At 37.1% G+C, this 24,008-nt stretch overlaps 2 protein-coding genes across 2 annotated transcripts; both read right to left on the bottom strand.

Moving 5' to 3' along the window:
* Positions 1–9,435: 9,435 nt before the first annotated feature.
* Positions 9,436–9,759, bottom strand: LOC140878962 (uncharacterized). The gene has a single exon (XM_073282590.1). The coding sequence runs from the start codon at positions 9,757–9,759 to the stop codon at positions 9,436–9,438; it is 324 nt and encodes a 107-aa protein (XP_073138691.1).
* A 12,428-nt stretch (positions 9,760–22,187) lies between these two features.
* Positions 22,188–23,045, bottom strand: LOC140878961 (uncharacterized). The gene has a single exon (XM_073282589.1). The coding sequence runs from the start codon at positions 23,043–23,045 to the stop codon at positions 22,188–22,190; it is 858 nt and encodes a 285-aa protein (XP_073138690.1).
* Between the last annotated feature and the right edge of the window lie 963 nt (positions 23,046–24,008).

Genomic DNA, 24,008 nt, shown 5'->3' with positions numbered 1-24,008 from the left:
TTGGACCATTGCACGACAATAGGTGTTTGTGAAACTTGATAGTGTTTGAATCTTGATGATTTCTTTGATATGACATAAACGATCTTGGGCGCACCTAGAAAAAAAAAGAATAAATTTTACAACTCCATCCGGGCCTGAAAAGGATTGAAATCCTAATCCTAAAAGATCAAATTCAAGGCTAAGTATGCGGATAAAATGTGGTTGATGCTCCATCCGAGCTATAGACGAGGGGATTGAAATTCTAATCCTGTCTTAGTTATAGCTAAGTATGCGGGTAATTATTGGGGCTAAAGAAATACCGGGTGAAAAATCCAAAGGTGCGTAATTATTCTCAAGGAAGTTGTGTTGTGTTGAAGGATTGTTGGGAGGAGAGTTCTTGATGGTGAGACTTGCACTGAATTGTTATAGGTCGGCGAACAGTCTTGAAACTTTGTTCTTTTGAAGTTGCATGTAACTGAGGTAACATGGCACACACACACGCTCGCATTCGACTGAAGGTGTATCATTGATGATTGAGAGTCGCTATGAACTTATTTTTAGATGAAAGTGGTTTTCTCTGAGGCTATGATATGAGTGATTTGTCCTTGCTTATGTGTTTGTTGTTGTTTCATTTTGTTTTTGCATGACTTGCTTGAGGGCGAGCAAGGATTAAGTGTGGGGGTATTTGATGGGCATGTTTGTGTTGCATATTTTAATATCATTGTGTTGTTATTTTGCATGCGTTTATGTGTTTTAATTAAGCATTGTGTTCATATTTCATACATCGTGTCTACATTACACGCTCCCATGTTTATTGTATAGGACGTAGCGTTTTGTCGAGGAAAATATGGAAAAGCTATTGCGCGAGAATGAATTACGGAGCAGCAATGATCAGAAAATCATATTTAATACCGTCTAGAATAAAGTTCAAGATGTTTTAAAGTAGTTGTTCAAATTTCAGCTCAATCCGACGGCTAGATCTCTGGATATGAATTTTGAAAAATCGCTGCTCGCTGGGAGAAAAGTTTCTCGCTCGATCCGCAACATCTTGAGGATCGAGCGGCCAAAAAAAATATGAAAACAGTAGGTTCGGAAAAGTGGCTCGCTCGATCCGCAACATCTTGTCGATCGAGCGAGAGGTGCTGTTCGGGAAAAAATCTGTAATTTAGGAATTTTTATTATTAAGGACTCTAGCCTTAATTAAAAGATATATCTCGAATTTTAGAGTCATATATTCATGGAGAAGAGATAGGAGACGCAGAGGAGGCTCAAGAACCATCTTGGCGGCTAGGTTTTATCTTTCTTGTTCTTAAATTTTAATTCTTCTTGTTTTTAGTACTTGGTTGAGGAGGACAAAACCCTTGATTTAGTTTATTCATGTGATTTTGATTTTCAATGTTTGATTTTTATCAAGTATCAAGAATTATTCTGAATTGATTGATATGCTTGTGTATGAGATTTTTAGATTGGCCATCTTAGGATTTCATTATACAGTCGAATGCTAAATTAGAATTCAAATCTGTAATTGTTTGAAACCTCTGATTTGCGAAGCAACTATGATTAATATTTTCTGCTGTTGAATTTTTTAAATCGTAGGAATAGTAATTGACTAGGCTAAATTCATCCGCTTGTGTATGGGTTGTCTAGCTTTATCAGTTTTACTAGTTTGAATGGTACCGTGGATTTAAATCTGATCGCTGGTATTGGGTTAGTTTATGGGGTAAGGGTTAACTAAGACTGCTGTTGTCTAGTTAACTAAAATTAAGGTGAAACAGGAATTAAATTTCCAATAGTGAATATTTGATAAGATTAATTATTTTTAGATGATCAATGATTGAATGAATAATATCAAGGGTGTAGTCGACCGATACCAAGTCTTATTTCTTATTGATTTCCTCAGTTAATTTTTAATCTTGCGTGATAGTGATAATTTAATTATTTAATTGCTAAGATTTTTAGTAGTTAATCTCAACTCCAAAACCCCCTTTTATTTTAAAGAACACTTTTAAATTTATCTTTCCTCATGGGAACGATCCCTACTCACACTACTGCATTATTTGTTTATCTGATTGAGTCGAGTAATTTGGGCATACACGATAAGCGCTACCAAATTTTGGCGTCGTTGCCGCGGACAGGCGTTTAATTTATTTGTGTTTTTGTTTTTGTTTCTTTGTTTTTTTTTTTCTATTCCTCCTAGTGCTACTCTGGTTTGTTCGTGCGTGCAGGTGAATCTTCGGAAGAAGAAGAGTTTTCATACGACCCAGAGATAGAAATAATTTTGCATAGGCGAAGGAGGACTTTTATGGTGTAATACTTTGAGATGTCAAATCTACAAGTATTCATAAGTTTTACCCAGCAACACGGAGAGCCTTTCTACGCAGCATGGAAGAGATTCAATGATTTAGCAACCATCTTCCGGTATCATGATTTTTCTAACTATTCTCTCCTTACATATTTTCTTAATGGTTTGGATGCAGTGACAAGAAAATGGGTAATTGATGGAGCTTTCACAGCCCGTATTTCAATATTTTGCCGAGATGATGTTACCATGAGACACCTATTGGATGATATGGCCGAGTTTGACTATTACTGGTATTCGCAATCTCAATATCCAGATTTTACAGACCAACAATTCGAGCTTCAAAAGGAGGAGGGAAGTTGTTTGCAGTTGATCTTACATCCGCTGGAAGATATCATGAGCAAGCTTGTGGCATCGACTGTGGAAACTATAGTAGATCCGAAAAAGTCTAGATGCGACCTTGTGGAGCACATGGAGAATATCAAGAGATCACTCGTCTATGAATACCGAGAACATGAAGTGAAGAAAGATACTCTTGCATTGACCAACCCAATTTGGTTTAATGATGATGTCTCAGAGAACCAGGATTGGGAGTGCAAATCAATTCCTGCTGAAGATTTAGAGGCGTTTGAGTCTTCTCTTCTTATTGAACCTCAGTCGGAAGATGTTCTGGAAGAAATAGCGTATGATGGAAATATGTTACCACTTGAGTTTGAGGATGACGAAGTTCAAGAGTCTATCGATATGAGCTCATCGATAGTATTATCATTCACACATTCCCAAGATCCTTCCTTTCCATTCGTACCAGTTTCACAAGATGTTAGCTTCCAATAGCCCACCGAGACGTTCTCTTCCCATGTTTACCAGCTACGGAGTGTTGTTAAGGTGACGAGCTTAATCTGTTTATATCTGGCCAAGCTTGAGGGCTTATGGAACCAATACCCATTTGTGGTGTCATATGATACTTATTTTGGGCGTCAGCCGCTCTTTGAGCAGTGCTTCTGAGAGTCAAGCCGATGACTGAAAATCAAGCGCTGGCTGGGAGGCAACCCAGTGTCTTTATCCTTTATTTCATTTTTTGTTTTTGTTTTGTTTTGTTTTGTTTTGTTTTGTTTTATTTTCTTTGTTTTCAGGAGCCTAGCCGCCCCGTCTGCAGACCAATTTTCAATATGAGTCTCCCATTATTCAGCCTAAGGCCAAAGACGACGACAACGCCAGCACTTGAACCAGGGGAGTTTTGTTTTAATTTTGCATCTTGTTATCATTTTGTTACTTGTGTTTGTGTCGTTAGTACTAGAGCATTGAGGGCAATGCTTTGGTTAAGTGTGGGGGGAGTTCATTCGATGGTTTGTCATTTTGTTTGCATTCGTTTGTTGAGTATATGCATATAGTTCGTTCCGTATCATTTGTTAGTTTATTAGTATTTGTAGTGTTACATGAGTAGGATGATGATTGTTAGCCTATGATGAGGTAGTTGAAAAATTATGAATTTTTGAAAAAATTTACTCTTGATTGGAAATGAGAAACTGGAGGTTGTTTGTTGAATATTCTTAAGCACGCATGTTTAACCAGTGAAGTGTAGCGATGTATTAGATATTGTGGATGTCTGTTGGACCATTGCACGACAATAGGTGTTTGTGAAACTTGATAGTGTTTGAATCTTGATGATTTCTTTGATATGACATAAACGATCATGGGCACACCTAGAAAAAAAAAGAATAAATTTTACAACTTCATCCGGGCCTGAAAAGGATTGAAATCCTAATCCTAAAAGATCAAATTCAAGGCTAAGTATGCGGATAAAATGGGGTTGATGCTCCATCCGGGCTATAGACGAGGGGATTGAAATTCTAATCCTGTCTTAGTTATAGCTAAGTATGCGGGTAATTATTGGGGCTAAAGAAATACCGGGTGCAAAATCTGAAGGTGCGTAATTATTCTCAAGGAAGTTGTGTTGTGTTGAAGGATTGTTGGGAGGAGAGTTCTTGATGGTGAGGCTTGCACTGAATTGTTATAGGTCGGCGAACAGTCTTGAAACTTTGTTCTTTTGAAGTTGCATGTAACTGGGGTAACATGACACACACACACGTTCGCATTCGACTGAAGGTGTATCATTGATGATTGAGAGTCGCTATGAACTTATTTTTAGATGAAAGTGGTTTTCTCTGAGGATATGATATGAGTGATTCATCCTTGCTTATGTGTTTGTTGTTGTTTCATTTTGTTTTTGCAAGACTTGCTCGAGGGCGAGCAAGGATTAAGTGTGGGGGTATTTGATGGGCATGCTTGTGTTGCATATTTTAATATCATTGTATTGTTATTTTGCATGCGTTTATGTGTTTTAATTAAGCATTGTGTTCATATTTCATACATCGTGTCTACATTACACGCTCCCATGTTTATTGTATAGGACGTAGCGTTTTGTCGAGGAAAATATGGAAAAGCTATTGCGCGAGAATGAATTACGGAGCAGCAATGATCAAAAAATCATATTTAATTTTATAGAAGTCCAAATCCAATCTCCAACGTCCAGAATAAAGTTCAAGATGTTTTAAAGCAGCTGTCCAAATTTCAGCTCAATCCGACGGCTAGATCTCCGGATATGAATTTTGCAAAATCGCTGCTCGCTAAGAGAAAAGTTGCTCGCTCGATCCGCAACATCTTGCGGATCGAGCGACCAAAAAAATATGAAAACAGTAGGTTCGAAAAAGTTGCTCGCTCGATCCGCAACATCTTGCCGATCGAGCGAGAGGTGCTGTTCGGGAAAAAATCTGTAATTTAGGAATTTTTATTATTAAGGACTCTAGCCTTAATTAAAAGATATATCTCGAATTTTAGAGTCATATATTCATGGAGAAGAGATAGGAGACGCAGAGGAGGCTCAAGAACCATCTTGGCGGCTAGGTTTTATCTTTCTTGTTCTTAGATTTTAATTCTTCTTGTGTTTAGTACTTGGTTGAGGAAGACAAAACCCTCGATTTAGTTTATTCATGAGATTTTGATTTTCAATGTTTGATTTTTATAAAGTATCAAGAATTATTCTGAATTGATTGATATGCTTGTGTATGAGATTTTTAGATTGGCCATCTTAGGATTTCATTATACAGTCGAATGCTAAATTAAAATTCAAATCCGTAATTGTTTGAAACCTCTGATTTGCGAAGCAACTATGATTAATATTTTCTGCTGTTGAATTTGTTAAATCGTAGGAATAATAATTGACTAGGCTAAATTCATCCGCTTGTGTATGGGTTGTCTAGATTTATCAGTTTTACTAGTTTGAATGCTACCGTGGATTTAAATCTGATCGCTGGTATTGGGTTAGTTTATGGGGTAAGGGTTAACTTAGACTGTTGTTGTCTAGTTAACTAAAATTAAGGTGAAACAAGAATTAAATTTCCAATGGTGAATATTTGATAAGATTAATTATTTTTAGATGTTTAATGATTGAATGAATAATATCAAGGGTGTATTCGACCGATACCAAGTCTTATTTCTTATTGGTTTCCTCAGTTAATTTTTAATTTTGCGTGATAGTGATAATTTAATTATTTAATTGTTAAGATTTTTAGTAGTTAATCTCAACTCCAAAACCCCCTTTTATTTTAAAGAACACTTTTAAATTTATCTTTCCTCGTGGGAACGATCCCTATTCACACTACTGCATTATTTGTTTATCTGATTGAGTCGGGTAATTTGGGCGTACACGATAAGCGCTACCAGTCATGTATAAAAGATAAATTTTATTAAATAAAGATTGTTTGTACATAGAGTCAATAATGTCCTGCCAACAGTTGGCCTTATGGTCACCTACTCTAACAATCTTCCACTTGCCCTAATGCCAACTACTCATTAGTTTTAAACCCATTGCTTCGCGATGCTTTTCGAACAATGGTCCTGGCAGGGGCTTCGTAAGCGGATCAGCAACGTTATCTGCAGAGGCTACCCTCTCAACAATGATGTCTCCTCTTCCCACAATCTCCCGTATGATGTGGAACTTCCTCAGTATATGTTTGGATCTGTGATGAGATCTGGGTTTCTTTGCTTGCGCAACGGCACCAGTGTTGTCGCAGTATACCGGGACTCGATCAACAGAACAAGGAATAACATCCAACTCTTGGGTGAAATTCCTCATCCAAATGGCCTCTTTAGCTGCATCCGATGCTGCTATATATTCTGCCTCAGTGGTGGAACCGCCACAGTGTCTTTCTTGGAACTCTTCCAAAAGACAGCGCCACCATTTAGCGTGAATATAAATCCAAAGTTTGATTTTTAATCATCCACATCCGATTGGAAGCTAGAGTCGGAATAGCCTTCCAATTTTAATTCTCCACCCCCGTATACTATGAACATATCCTTAGTTCTTCGCAAGTATTTCAGAATATCTTTCTCAGCTTTCCAATGCATTAGACCGGGGTTCGCCTGATATCTACTTGTGACACTAACAGCAAATGCAACATCAGGCCTTGTTGAAATCATACCATACATGACACTACCAATGGTTGATGCGTACGGTACGCTTGTCATCATCTCTATCTCCTCATCATTTTGACTTAGATAGAGAAACTCCATGACACATTGGTAGATGTCCTCTCTTGGACTCTTCCATAGAGAACCTCCTCATTATGGTATCTATATAGGTGGCTTGGGTCAAACCCAATATCCTTTTTGATCTATCTCTATAGATGTTTATGCGCAATATATAGGATGATTCACCCATATCTTTAATCAAGAATTTACTGGACAACCAAACTTTAGTTGATTGCAGCATTCCTACATCATTTCCAATGAGTAAAATGTCATCAACATAAAGTACTAGGAATGTTACCGCATCCCTATGAACTTTCTTATACACACATGGTTGTTCAGGATTTTTAACAAAACCAAACTCTTTGATAGTGTCATCAAATCTGAATTTCCAACTTCTTGATGCTTGTTTGAGACCATAAATAGATCTCTAAAGTTTGCATACCTTATGCTCACTTCCCATGGATGTAAACCCCTCTGGTTTAGACATATAAATCTCTTATTTAATGTTGCCATTAAGAAAATCTGTCTTTACATCCATTTGCCATATTTCATATTCATACCATGCTGCTATGACTAGCAGTATTCTAATGGACTTTAACATAGCAATTGGTGAAAAAGTTTCCTCATAGTCAATTCCTGGCCTTTGAGTATAACCTTTTGCCACCAATCGAGCTTTGAAGGTCAACATCTTCCCTTTCACCCCAAGTTTTCTTTTGTAAATCCATGTACAACCTATATGATCGATTCCACCAGGAGGATCTACCAAAGTCCATACTTGGTTGGAATGCATCAGGTCAAACTCTGATTGCATAGATTCAATCCATTGGGATGCATCGAAATCAGATATAGCTTCCTCGAAAGTTCTTGGATCACATCCAACTTCAGGTCCAACCTGATCACCTTCAAAAAGCAGACCATATCTCATAGGTGGTCTTGAATTCCTTTCGGATCTTCTAGGTACGTGTATATCAGGTATTGGCTACTGGGGTGTGAGATCTTCAGTGGGTTGTGGTTGAACCTCTTCAAGCTCTACTATACTGCCCTTTCTATCCAATAGAAACTCCTTCTCAAGGAAGGTGGCATTCCTAAAAACAAATACCTTTGTTTCTTTAGGATAATATAAATAGTATCCAATAGAATTCTATGGATACCTTATGAAGTAGCATAAAATGGATCGACTATCCAATTTATTTTCCACTTCCTTCTTTACATAAGCAGGACACCCCCAAACATTCAGGTATGAATATTTAGGAACCTTTCTTTTCCATATCTCATTTGGTGTTTTGTTCACTGCTTTAGTATGAACATTGTTCAACAACTGCACTGTTGTTTCAAGTGCATAGCCCCAAAACAAAGAAGGTAACTCAGTGAAACTCATAATTGATCGGATCATATCCATTAATGTCCTATTTCGACGTTCTGCAACACCATTTAATTGTGGTGTGCCAGGAGGAGTTAACTGAGAGATAATTCCATTCTCTTTTAAATAGTCTTGAAACTCGGTACTTAGATATTCTCAACTCGATCAGATCGAAGAGTTTTAATATTTTTACCAAGTTGCTTCTCGATTTCATTTCTGAATTCTTTGAAATTTTCAAATGATTCAGATTTGTGTTTCATCAAGAACACATACCCGTACCTTGAATAATCATCGGTAAAGGTAATGAAGTAAATATGTCCATACTTAGTACCAATACTAAGTGGACCACACACATCCGTATGGATCAAATCCAATAGGTTATGTGGACATTCGACATTACCATCAAATGGTAACTTGGTCATTTTTCCTTTAAGACAAGATTCACAGGTTTATAAAGAGCTTATATAGGTCATGTCAAACATGCCCGCTCCCACTAGCCTATTCATCCTTCCTTGGAATATATGTCCAAGTCTAGCATGCCATAATGTGCGGGGTTGAGACTATCAGCCTTTACTTTTGTTGTTTGAATATTGTTCAATGGGATTTCTTTAATTTCTAAGTTTTATAGATCGTTTTTCAATTTCCCATTTGCAACCAAACATTCATTCTATTATATTTTACAAAACCCTTTCGCAAAAATACAAGTGAATCCATATCTATCTAGCATAGTAATGGAAATGATGTTCTTTACAAGATCGGGGACAAATAAAACATCTTTCAAACACAACTTGAAATTATTATTCAACAATAATTAAACATCTCCAATGGCTTTTGCAGCAACTCTTGCTCCATATCCCAATCTCAAGAAAGTCTCACATTCTCGGAGCCTCTTGCTTCTTGTCATCACCTGCAAATCATTGCATAGATGAGAACCACATCCGGTATCTAATACCCAAGAAGAAGAATTGATTGAAACGTTTACTTCAATGTAGAATATACCTTTTTCAGAAAGTTTCTGAGCTAGGTAATACCTATAGTTTTGCATCCAATGCCCTTGCTGTTTGCAATGATAGCAAACATCGTCTTTCTTGTTGGATTTGGGAGCGTTCAACAAACGCTTCTTGTTGGGTTTGTTTTTTCGGGTTATGGCAGAACGTTTCTTGCCCTTTCCTTTAGGACATTTCTTCGCACGAGACAAAGAGCCAACTAGGAGAACCAGTTTCTCCTTTTTCATGGTTGATTCAAATGAAGTAAGCATCTTGACCAATTATTCAAGGGTTGCCTCAATCTTATTCATGTCGAAGTTTACCACAAATCCATCAAATGAATCTGGTAAAGACAATAGCAGGAAGTCAACTAAAAGCTCATGGGGAAGTACCATGTCTATGCTTACCAACTGCTCAATGTACCCAATCATGCGGGCACCATGCTCATGAACCGAAGTCCCTTCTCGCATACGTGTAGTCATGAGTGCCTTTACGGTTGTGAACCTTTCAGCTCTTGTTTGTGCACCATACAAATCTTGTAGGTGTAAGTGAATGCTAGCAGCATTCACAGCATCATCAAATCTCCTTTGTAGTTCATTTGACATTGAAGCCAACATATAGAACTTGGCTTTAAGATCATGGTCCCACACGTCTCAAGCTTCTTCAGCTCATCAGGGTTGATGTCCTTAGCTGCCTCTTTTGGAGGTGCTTTTGTTAGTACATATGTTAACTTTTCCGACGCGAGTACGATTTTTAGGTTTCTTAGCCAATCGGAGTAATTTGGTCCAGTAAGTTTGTTGGTATCGAGGATAACAAATAGTGGATTGCGATGAGCCATATTCAAAATATTTTACTGAAATTAGAAACAGATAAAATGTTACTTATTATTTTAATCAATTTAATAAGACATAAAATATGGTCTTTTATTTTATGAATTACCCTCCTACTGTTTTGACATTTTCACAACCCTTTAATGAAAACGGGAAATCGTATTTCCTCAGTGAGAACATGAAGTCCAACTGGCTAATTTTGATCCCTGAATAATATCAGTCGATCTCAATTCCCAAAGGTAGTTTCCAATTACATCCAATGTAACCTTCATGTTATTCGCCTCATGATCATATATGAGCCCAATAATATGACGCCTCATATAAATTTCATGTCAAACCGACCCATCAATGTCGAGTTACTATGGACGGTCCCATAAGATCCCCCAATAATATGAGCCGAAGTAATGGGAGTTCCACCTAACTCACATCACGTATGTCAGTGAAAGTCACAACTTTCTGATGTGCAGGCCTTCCCAATAATATGAGCCAGACCTGACCATGGGTAGCGTTCATGCAACCACTATTGATGGAAGGTAGGAATCATTAAAAAATTTAATTTTCCCTTTAACGGTTTTGATATAAATTTTGAATCATATTCAAAATAAGGGATTTTAATTTTTGAAATTTATCTCATCTTTTGAACATTTTAAAAAAAAGTGCCATGTTTGTAGTATGTTTGCCGGATTCATGTAATTTTGTTATCGTATAACACACATAATGAATTATTATATATATCGCATATATATCACAAATATTTAGGAAGATCGATCACCGAGAGCTATGTCGATCCTTGTTTTACCGAGGCAAGGATCTAGTTCGTACCCTAGGTAATGCAGGTATGCAATGCAATCCTATTACATTGTATCATTTATTTTACACATCACCGATTTTCAAACTTGATCATCATCTCCAGCCTTTGAGCTCCCATTAATTCTAATGTCATACATTAAAATTACATGGCACATAAAGGGATACATCACAAGGGGTGGGAATTGAGCTATAGCACAAGCTCATTATGCAATGATAATTCATTATTACAAAATCGAATGATAAATAAATCCTAGCATTCACCTAGCACATTGGTCATGACTCTCGATTATCCACGAAATAATAATATCATATATTATATAATCCATCAAGTCATGTATCTTGTAATTTTATTACTAACCGCCATAATTATTAAATAAATTAATAAATTAAATAAACTATTTTATTTAATTTCTAATTAATTCAATAATAATTTATTTTTTTGTAAAACTCTTTTACTATAAATAATTATAATCACATTCCAATTATTTATTTCATAAGAAAATATTCATAATTTTAAAATAGCATCGGATCCAAAACCTTTTCGAACCTACTATTAGGACTGCCCGAAACACTTTCGGGCAGCCCGATATTTTGACTACCCGAACCATTCGGGCATCAATTAATATGGGCAGGTGAAGTATGGCCCAATATTAATAACGAATTCCAAAAATCAATTCCAAATTGCAATTCAAGTGAATGGTTGTGCCCACCATATATATTAATAATATTATTATTAATTTAAACATATATATAATAATAATTATTATATTTCCATATATATATACATGTATCGCATACATATATATATATATATGTTTAAATTTAAACACATATATAATAATAATAATTATATATCCTTATATATATATATATACTTTTAAATTATAAAAAATAATAATATTAAGGCATTGCGATTTTTTTGAATTTTTTTATGTGGTTAAAAATAAAAAATACTCAACATGAAGTTAACCATACGATATAGAGAACCCGGCTCTGATACCACTGTTGGGATACCGGATCTCTCGTGCCCAAGAGGCAGCGGAAGTTTAAAAAAATTTATTTTGACATTCAAAATATGTTTTGACACTCGTATGGTTTAAATAACCTTCATAGGGAGTTTATAAAATTATACCTTTGGTGAACAAATTCATTGGACTTCAACTATTTCAAAAATCAAAATAGCTCTTGTTGTATATCCCTACGAACAATCAACTGGATTTTCTCCTTTCTTCTATCTCCGAATCAAGTCCACGACCGTATTTCCTGTTCCTCTTCTAAATCGCACTTAAGAAGAAGAAGAAATTTGCATTGAAATGAAAAATTGATCGTATCAATTCTTCAATTAATATTCTACTTGACTGGACGAATTATTTGAGAGCGAAGAGGGAGAGATCTGATAAGCAACGAAGAATTAGAGCAGACGATGATCATGTCAAAGAAGCAGCTCCTCTTCCTTTTATCAATTCAATCAATTGATTCAATCAATTAAATGTGGTGTCGGCCAAATTGGCAGACACACATTTAATTTCCCCTCTTTCTTTTAATATTATAATATAATATATATAAAAATTATATATATATATATATTATAAACAAAGGTCCCACCAATATAAATATATATTATATATCCATATATATATATATAGTATATATATATATATATGTATATATATTATTGGTCCTTTAAATCCAAGTCCAACTCGGAAAAATTAATTAAACTCTTTTAATTAATTTTGCTCTAAAATTTCTATAAGCTCTTATAAACCATTTATAAGCTTATCTATCAATCCAGTCAAATTTGTTTATCATAAATTCAACTTTTTGAATTTATTATCTCAACGGGAACAAGAAAACCAATACTTGTGTGACCCTCAATGGTTCAGGGATACAGCTAGCCGTGGGTTCACAACTCTTTGCGATTCAGGACATTTTCCTTTATGTTGGCTTACCCTTATTAGCCTCATTCATTGCATCAACTCTTTGATCATAAGAATGTCAGAACTCATATTTGATTTGACCCATCGAATCATGGTAAAATATTTAAGTAGCACAACCCCATGATTTCCTAGGTATCACTGATAGTGCCTGCAAGAACCAGTCGATTATGGTTAACGTACAGTACAGTCCCTTCATCTCATATATCCTGATCGAATCAGCAACCATTGGTATATCGAGAGTTGCCTTTGATTCGATAACTATATTATATCTTCTTGGATAATGCATAGTGATATCGTATATGCAACTAGAGAAACCATTTCCCTAAAACATATATCATGCTCTGGCCAGAGACTGAATACACTATCATTTCCTCAGATAATATAGGATATCCACATTTCATAAATGTGCGGTGAATTTCCGACTACAACCACTGACTCCCATGTATGTCATAGCTACATCCAACCATGCCACTGTGGTGCTCTCCTGGAGCCAGTAAACTGATCAATGTGCAGTATTAGTACACAGAGCCTAGTGTTGTCTCAGGTCATAAGGAATAGTGGTGTACAACCATAATCAGGACTTCATCCACTCGAAAACTGATAACCACTTAGAAAGTCCTACGAGGGTAGTTCAATGAACACATCCTATGTGTCACCACATATAAGCTTCGGACATCTTATGTCCATTACCAATGAAACATGATACTCCACATCACAGATGATAGTCTCAATCTCAAGTGACCCTTATCCTTCTTTTGGGTGGCTTAATCGACTATGAACTATGTTTAGAATATACAGTGGAATAAATATGTGTTTCATGACTATCATCCAATGATATCTCATCTTTCATGTACTATAGTATATTCAAGATCTTTATCAATACAGCTTGCATGGGTATAGAGATAAAGATTGCCATATACAGAAGATAAATTGTATTGAATAAACATTGTTTCTACATAGAGTCAATAATGTCCTTCCAACAGTTGGCCTTATGGGCACCTACTCTAACACATTAGTCAAACCAAATGGCATCACTAGAAATTCATAATGTCCGTATTTGGTCCTAAAAGAAGTCATTGAGATATTGGAGTCTCGTACCCACATCTGTTGGTATCCAGATCTCAGATCTATCTTGGAATAAATAGAAGTAACCTGTAATTGATCGAAAAGATCATCAATTCGTGGCAAAGGATACTTATTCTTGATGGTGACACGATTCAGCTGCCTGTAATCAATAAATAATTGCATCGATCCATCCTTCTTCTTGATGAACAACACAGGTGCTCCCCATGGTGAAACACTCGGACGAATATATCCCTTATCAAGAAGATCCTGCAACTGCTATTTCAATTTCCTCATCTCTGATGGTGCCAGATGATAAAGTGCTCTGGATATAGGAGTTGTTCCTGGTACTAGATCAATACCAAATTCAACCTCTCGAACCGGAGGAAAACGAGGAATCCCATCAAGGAATACATCAGAAAACACGCTGACAATCGGTAACTGATCAATACCCTTACTACACATGGACATATCAACTGCATAAATGAGGTAGCCCTCTCCACCTGACTCTAAGATATGACATGCCTTCAGAGCTGATACAAGTGGCATCGAAGGTCGTGCTCCCTCACCATACATGTACCAGCTGTCACCCTCATCCGGATGAAACTGTACCAGACGCTGATAGCAATCCATAGTAGCGTGATACAAAGTCAGCAAATCTATTCCCAAAATACAATCAAAATCTGCCATCTTTAGGATCATAAAATTAGCCGATAACACATGACCCTCAAACTCTAGAAGACGACCCATCACTAGATCCTTAGTTACTACCTCCTGCTCCAGCGGAATAGATACAACTAAATCCAAGTCTATTGATACAAATGGTAATCTATGTCTCTTAACAAAGCTACTAGAAATAAAGGAATGCGATGCTTCAGTATCAATTAAAACAAGTGCAGGAATACCACATAAAAGAAAGGTACCTGCCAAAATGCGATCGTTTCCCTCAGTATCCTGCTCCTGAGACAGAGCAAACCCTTGCATGTGTGGACGGAAAATAGAAGAACTAGGTGGTGCTGGCTGCTGACGTGGATGAGTAGATGCCTGAGATCCCATTTGGGATCCCGATCCACTCGCAGCACCCATACGCTGAGGACAATCTCTACGCAGATGTCCCTGCTCACCAAAAATATAACATGCACCAAAAGCCTTCCTACAAGAAGCTGCAGAATGCTTCCCACCACAATGACTGCAAAACTCATCTTTCTTCTTCTTCTTTCCAAACCGAAACATACCTTGTGAACCACGAGAACCAAAAAAAAGTAGTAGTATAAGAATGTTGGAAAAACATGTTCAGATCAATTAAGAATTGATACCCGATGCAGCGGAAGTTTAAAAATTTTTATTTTTCGATATGGAACGATTCCATATCATGGGTATCAAAACTTTACGATTAAATTATGCAAGTAAAAATAAAATCACAATTAAATTTTTACCTATTCAAGCAACGGCTTGATTATGGACACCAACAGAATTTAATCTGCTCTTCTTGTATATCCCGAGAACCGATAGCTTCACGATCAATCTCTGGAATCAGGTCCACGAACAGAAAACAGAAACCCTCTGATTGATTGCACTAGAAATCAATCAGATGTTTATCGAAAAGAATAAACAGATTTGATCTGTTAATTCGGAATGTAATTTTTCACAAAAATCACAGACCGAATTTTCTCTAAAGGGACAGAGGAATTCGAAAATTCCCCTTGAATATTATGAGTGATTTTCAAAAATTGCAAGATGGAATGCTTATGATTTTCGAACACTACTCATATATTTATAGATAATTTCTAGACTAGATTAAGTTATGATTATATTAGAACTCTAACTCCTTAGGGCCTACAATCCATAACTTAAGCCCCACAAACCAAGCCCGTTATTATAGAAATTAATATAAAATTCATCATGAATCCGATTGATAAACCGATTTAACCAATGTGCACAGAAACCATTTTTGCACCTTTTAAAGTCAAGATAATTTTTCTGAATCCGAATTCAGTGATTTTCAAAAATGCCCATCCCTATGTCATTTTAGGAAATTCCACTCCCTTTTAGTTAAGAAGTCCAACTTCTCTTTCATTAAATTTAACTCTTTAAATTTAACTATCTCAACGGGGTTTAGTAATCCATTACTTGTGTGACCCTCAATGGTTCAGGGATACAGCTAGCCGTGGGCTCACAACTCCTTGTGACTCGGAACAACAATTTCCGACTTGCCCAACGAATCATGGTAAGAGTGTCTAGCAACATCGCCCCATGAATCCCTAGGTATCACTGATAGTGTGTAACGCCCTCAACCGATGAAGATGTTACCAAACTAACATGACCATAAAACACTGTGCGGAAAAGAAAATTTTTGAAAGATGTATGCATTCATCAAACCTTACTTAAAAACATTTCAAAATAGTTTACAAACCAAATCTTAACAATTTGAAACAATTAAAACGTATTTTCTTCAAACAACCTAACAACATTTAGTTCATTAACTTGACACAAACATACTCAGTACGTAACACACTCATCACATAACACACTCATGCATCGCCCGCCGGTCCGACTCCTTGCTCTTCTTCATGTCCGGCATTGAACTCATCGACATATGCATAAATGTCTTCCTCATTATCTGCACCATTCAAGTATAGTGAGTCTAAAGACTCAGCAAGAGTATGCAGTAAAAATCATGAGATTTCAATTATCAATTAAACGTAACATAACATAACATAACATAAACTTATCATTTGGTGACGAATTATGCGAAATTGTGGCAACCGTCATAATGGGCACATTCATCTTTTCTTGTTGATCAAAAATCATATGGCATTACGCCTCGTAACATTCTTTCATTTTCGGAGGCCACTCCGGAGCTCATCCCGGAGGACCTAACCCGTACATTGAGCCATATTTGGAAAGGTCCCTCCGGAGCCCAAACCGGAGTACCAGTCCCGTATTGCCACCACAAAGACACATAAAACATCAAAACATTTTCATGCATCAACATATCATATCTTCATTCTTCATCATAAAATTATTCATTCATGCTTCATCATCTTTCATTTCATCATCATATCATTATAACATATCATTTTCTTATGAAGCATCATCATATCATCGTAATTTCTGTCATAACTTTCATTTCATTAACATTAAACTTTACTCGATAACTTCATGCACGTCATAAGTGATAAAAATCATACTTTCGTATTGAACATAGGTTTCATGAATGAAACATAGACATGTACATGCGTCACATAATGTAATCGATCCACGTAAGTCGTTCTTGACTTAAAACTTGAAACTTTTTGCATAAGAATTCTTAAATATACTTTATAAGCCTTTAAAGATCATAACCATGAATTTAGGACCCCAAAATAACATAAATAAAGCTTCAAATCAGAAGGGCATGCGCGGGGGTGCTACTTTTCGGGCGCGGGAGCGCATACCCTGCTGATGGGTCTGCTTGTTCATTCTTAAACTCTTTTTTGCAGTCAAAATTCGGAAAAGTGGTAAACATAAAAGTTTTAGCCCTTGATCTTGGCTTTCTAATGCCAAAAATTTCACCTAAATTGGAATTTTTTCAGTAAAAAGTTATGCTCATTCTCCCCAGATGTGTCACTGCCGAGAAATCAAAACACTCGACACACTTTGGGATGATTTTGACCAATCTTCCAAAATGATTTTGACAAAACTCAAAACATGAGATAAATAAGTTATTTTTCAAATACAATATGCCTCATATCATTTGGATCAATACACTAATTTTGATCTTCAAAATAGTAACAAGTGCCGCTAATCCGGAACAATCCAACATAAGTAACATTTCAAAACTTTCACTCAAACTAATTCAATAATTCAAAATATGATATTTTCTACTCCTCCAGCTATATCCTTTAAATAAAACATCCCTTGAAACTTCAAGAACACATAAAAACTTAGATGAAACATGTAGCTCTTGAATCAAATTCAAGAACATGACAAGAACGACATATACTTCACGATTTCATACTATCACATAACATGCTCTTCAAACCCTTAAAATCTAAACTTCATGCTCTTGAAATTCTTGAAAATCATGCATACATATCTCAACATACATATTTTCATATAAAAATAATTATAATCTTGAATGGGTTTCAAAACCTTAAAATAATAGTTGAAAAACTTGCCTTGAAATGAAGATGGAGTTGATCCGGATTTTTTGGCAACAAGCTAACCACGGCACGAACGAGATTTGGAACTTGGATGGTGAAGATCTTGAAGAAATCGATTGATGAACCAAGAAGAAGAAGGAAGCAGAAAGTGATGAAGGAAACGTGAAGTGAAGGAATGAATAAGTCAAGGAGACATGCATTGATGATGGGGTAAGTGATGGTTGAGTGCAATAATCAAAATTCAATACGTAATGTGTGTCGGCTACTAAAACGCAGTCAGCCCAACACATCTCGACTCGGGCTGATAATATTTCCTTTCTTGGTTCGTACATTATAAACATGTGAATATTATACTTGAAATTCTCGTAATAATATTTCTTACGATCTCGTGCATAGGTTAGTCTCGTTCCATGAATCCAGAATCAAACTCGCCCTGAAATCATAAACTTAATTGAAAGCGTTAAACATAAAATAATTATATCATGAAACCATAATCATTAAATCATTACTTAAATAATTTATGGCATAAAACCATAAAAATTATTTAAAAATCATCGTAAGTGAGTTTAGTGGATTTGGACCTTACAACTCTACCCTCCTTAAAAGAATTTTGTCCTCGAAATTCGACTCACTAAATAATTTTGGGTATCGGCTATGCATATCTTGTTCGGTCTCCCAAGTAGCCTCTTCCACTAATTGATTGTGCCATAAGACCTTTACCATCTTGATCTCTTTGTTTCTCAACTTTCGGACTTGTGTATCCAAAATTTGGATAGGTACCTCTTCATATGACAAGTCTGGCGTCCACTGAACTGGTTTATGACGAATGACATGGGAAGGATTTGAGATATACTTCCTCAACATCGAGACATGGAAGACGTCGTGTACTACTTCTAGATTTGGAGGCAATGCTAATCGATAAGCTCTTGCTCCAACCTTGTCTAGGATCTCGAAAGGTCCTATATATCTCGGGCTCAGCTTTCCTTTCTTCCCAAATCTCAAAACTCCTTTCCAAGGTGACACTTTCAAGAACACATGATCACCTACCTGAAACTCCAAGTCTCTATGCCTCTTATCAGCGTAGCTTTTCTGTCGACTCTGTGCTGTCAACATTCTGTCCTTGACTTTTGCTATCAAGTTGATTGTCTGTTGCACTATTTCTGGCCCCAATATAGCTCTTTCTCCAACTTCATCCCAATGCAATGTAGTCCTACACTTCCTCCCATACAAAGCCTCATAAGGAGCCATTCCAATAGTAGCTTGTTAACTATTGTTATATGTGAACTCCACTAAAGGAAACTTCGATTCCCAATTTCCTCCGAAGTCAATCATGCAAGCCCTAAGTAAATCTTCCAGTATCTGAATCACTCGCTCAGATTGTCCATCTGTTTGTGGATGAAAAGCTGTACTGAAGGCTAACTTTGTCCCCAATACATGATGTAGACTCTTCCAAAAGTTTGATGTGAACCTTGGATCCCTGTCAGAGACTATCCTTGCTGGAACTCCATGCAATCTAACTACCTCTCGAATATACAACTCTGCATATTGATTCATCGAGAAGTTGTTTCTAACTGGTAAAAAGTGAGCTGACTTCGTCAACCTGTCAACTATTATCCATATTGAATTCATTCTTCGTTGTGTAATTGGCAGTCCAATCACAAAGTCCATGGTGACATCTTCCCATTTCCAAGTGGGAATGTGTAATGGTTTCAGAAGTCCTGCTGGCCTTTGATGTTCAACTTTGACCTGTTGACATGTCAAACATTAGCTAACAAACTTAACGATGTCTTTCTTCATACCTGGCCATCAGTATAGCATCTGTAAATCCTTGAACATATTTGTACTCCCTGGATGAATAGAATATGGTACAGTGTGAGCCTCAGTCATCACATCTTCCCTCAGTGAATCTACTGCTAGTACCCACTTTCGCCCTTTGTGATGCACGATCCCATCCTTCACTGTATACAATGCAACCCCTTTAGCTTCATCTTTAAGTTTCCAAGTTAATAATTGCTGGTCTGAAGCCTGACCTGTTCGAATCTTGTCGAGAAAACATGGAACCATTGTTAAGGCTGATAGGGCACAAACTTCCATCGGCTCAACTACTTCCAATCTGAGTCGTTCAAAATCTGCAATCAACTCTTGTTGAGTTGTCATTCTGTTCAAGGTTGCAGATTTACGACTCAAAGCATCTGCTACTACATTAGCTTTACCCGGATGGTAGCTAATATCATAGTCATAATCTTTCACCAATTCGAGCCATCTTCTCTGCCTCATGTTCAACTCCTTCTGGGTGAAGAAGTACTTCAAACTCTTATGATCAGTGAAAATCTGACACTTCTCACCATAAAGGTAATGTCTCCATAGTTTGAGTGCGAAGACAACTGCTGCCAATTCAAGGTCATGGGTAGGGTAATTCTTTTCATGAATCTTCAACTGTCGTGAAGCATATGCTATCACCTTTCCATCTTGCATCAAGACAGCCCCTAATCCACTCTTGGAAGCATCTGTATAAATTACGAATCGACCTGTTCCTTCTGGTATGGCTAGTACTGGTGCTGTCATCAACTTTTTCTTTAACACTAAAAAGCTTTTCTCACATTGATTAGACCATTCAAACTTCACACTTTTGCGAGTTAATGACGTTAGTGGCAGCGCTATCTTGGAGAAATCCTGAATGAATCTCCTATAGTAACCCGCTAATCCCAAGAAACTCCGTATCTCTGTAGCATTCTTTGGAGTAACCCAATTTTTAATTGCTTCTATCTTTGCTGGATCAACCTCTATTCCCTTAGCCGAAACTATGTGACCCAAAAATGCAATCTGTTCCAGCCAAAAATTCACACTTACTGAACTTAGCAAACAATTGTTTTTCTTTCAGAATCTGCAATACTGTAGTTAGATGCTGAAGATGCTCATCTGAACTACGAGAGTAAATCAGTATGTCATCTATGAATACTATGAAAAACTGATCTAAGAAAGGTTGAAACACTCTGTTCATAAGATCCATGAATACTGCCGGTGCATTGGTAACTCCAAATGGCATGACTAAAAACTCGTAGTGGCCATAACGAGTCCTGAAAGCCGTCTTATGAATATCTTCATCTTTCACCTTCAATTGGTGATAATCTGATCTCAAATCGATCTTGGAGAATACTACTGCCCCTTGTAACTGATCAAACAAATCATCAATCCTTGGCAGTGGATATTTGTTCTTCACTGTTACTCGATTCAGCTTTCTATAATCGATGCACAGTCTCATAGACCCATCTTTCTTCTTGACAAACAATACCAGTGCACCCCAAGGCGATATACTCGGTCTAATAAAGCCTTTATTGAGTAGCTCTTGTAGTTGCTCCTTCAATTCTTTCATTTCAGTCGGTGCTAATCTGTATGGTGCTTTGGAAGCTGGTTGGGTTCCGGGCATTAATTCAATCCCAAATTCTACCTCCCTAGCTGGAGGTAATCCTGTAATATCATCAGGAAATACTTTTGGGAAATCTCTCACTACCTCGATGTCTTCAAGTTTCGATCGAGGTAATTCTTGGTCGCAAGTGACACTTGCGAGGAAACCTGCACATCCTTTATTCAACAGTTGACATGCCTTACCTATTGAAATTAAAAGAGACGAATTATTTTTCGGTGTGGCATGGAATAGAAACGTTTCTCCATCCTTAGTTTTCAAGGAAATTGTCCTCCGTTTACAGTCTATGGTAGCCTCGTAACAAGACAACCAATCCATACCAAATATCACGTCAAAGTCCGACATTTTGAGGATAATAAGATCAGCATACAACTCATGACCTTGCATCTGTATACTGCATCCTCTGATGATCAAATCACTACTCAATTCTTCCCCTGAAGGCAAGGATATACTAAATCTCGATATTGACTTATCCGGTACTAAACCCGATTTATTAACAAATTCAATAGATATGAATGAATGTGTAGCTCCAGTATCAATTAAGACATGAGCGGGATTACTGGAAACATTAATCATACCTGTAACTATAGCTGTATTCGGATCCACTTGCTCATGTGCCATTGCAAAAACTCGTCCTCTTACTTGTTCTTTGGATTGAGGGCAATCTTTTCGATAGTGCCCTGGCTTTTTGCAAAGGAAACATACTCCAGTCCCTGCCATGCATTGACCTGAGTGAAGTTTTCCACATTTTTGACAAGCTGTTGGTGCAATCGCCGGTTTTGGTGATGGTAGAGCCAATTGTTTCTGCCCCTGAGGTCGATGCTGCTACTGTTGGTATGGTCGGTGTTGGGGTGGGGCTTGGTACGGTCTCTTTCTGTTAGCATTTCCTTGTTGGTCCCGATTCTGATAACTAGATCTTTTTGCTTGTGACTCTTTGATAATGTCGTTTCTGTCCTTTTCGGACAGCATGGCCTGATCCACCGCATCTTTGTAATTTTTCGCTCCACTTAGTCTAACATCCTTTCTGATGAAAGTATTCAATCCTTCTGTGAAATGTTTCAACTCTTCAGCAGGATCACCAGAAATCATCGGTACAAAGTATCTTCCCCTTTCAAACTTCTTTACATACTCCGCAATTGACATGTTTCCTTGACGGATCTCCAAAAACTCTCTAGCCAACCTGTTTCGGGTGCTCACCGTGAAATATTTGCCGTAGAACACATCCTTGAATCCATTCCAAGTAAGGGTGGTTAGGTTCAACGCTGCTTTGGCTCCATTCCACCAAACACGAGCGTCATCACGGAACATATAGGTAGCACATCTCAATCTATCCGCATCCGTGATCTGCATGAATTCAAAAGCAGTCTCCATAGCTTGGAACCATTGTTCCGCAATCAAAGGATCAGTCTCTCCTTTGAACTCAAGTGGTCCCAAATCTAAGAACCTTTTGTAGATAGGGTTTTGATTAGCCGCAGGATGGTTATTTCCGGCATTAGCTGTCTGGGCTTGAAGCAACTGTTGGATTTGAGCTCCCTGAGCACGACTATGCTCTTGAAGCAGAGCAGTTAATCCCGTCAAAAACTGGTTGTTTTGATTGTTCTCACTATCTGGCCCGCAATCATTATGGTTGTTGTTAGCGGCATTGGCGTTGGCGTTGGTGTTATTTCCCCTACGTGATGCCATAGTCCTAAAGTCCAATATTATCCACACCGCTCAGTCACAATTCAATACGTAAATATACTTTAACATGTAACATGCATACATTATCTCATCGCATTATCATACACATGATCGAATAAACATCATAACTTACAGACATGAAGACGAAGCATTGTAGTCGTGGCGAGTATGCATGAGTGTTTTAAGAAAACCCAGAGCGAACTGCTCTGATACCAAACTGTAACGCCCTCAACCGATGAAGATGTTACCAAACTAACATGACCATAAAACACTGTGCGGAAATTTTTTTTTTGAAAGATGTATGCATACATCAAACCTTACTTAAAAACATTTCAAAATAGTTTACAAACAAAATCATAACAATTTGAAACAATTAAAGCGTATTTTATTCAATCAACCTAACAACATTTAGTTCATTAACTTGACACAAACATACTCAGTATGTAACACACTCATCACATAACACACTCATGCATCGCCCGCCGGTCCGACTCCTTGCTCTTCTTCATGTCCGGCATTGAACTCGTCGACATATGCATAAATGTCTTCCTCATTACCTGCACCATTCAAGTATAGTGAGTCTAAAGACTCAGCAAGAGTATGAAGTAAAAATCATGAGATTTCAATTATCAATTAAACGTAACATAACATAACATAACATAACATAACATAACATAAACTTATCATTTGGTGACGAATTATGCGAAATTGTGGCAACCGTCATAATGGGCACATTCATCTTTTCTTGTTGATCAACAATCATATGGCATTATGCCTCGTAACATTCTTTCATTTTCGGAGGCCCCTCCGGAGCTCATCCCGGAGGACCTAACCCGTACATTGAGCCATATTTGGAAAGGTCCCTCCGAAGCCCAAACTTGAGTACCAGTCTCGTATTGCCACCACAAAGACACATAAAACATCAAAATATTTTCATGCATCAACATATCATATCTTCATGCTTCA

This window comes from Henckelia pumila, chromosome 2 (genome assembly GCF_033568475.1).
Source record: "Henckelia pumila isolate YLH828 chromosome 2, ASM3356847v2, whole genome shotgun sequence".
Taxonomy (NCBI): domain Eukaryota; kingdom Viridiplantae; phylum Streptophyta; class Magnoliopsida; order Lamiales; family Gesneriaceae; genus Henckelia; species Henckelia pumila.
Note: the sequence above shows the minus strand (reverse complement) of the source record. Positions and strands in the feature narration are given on the sequence as shown.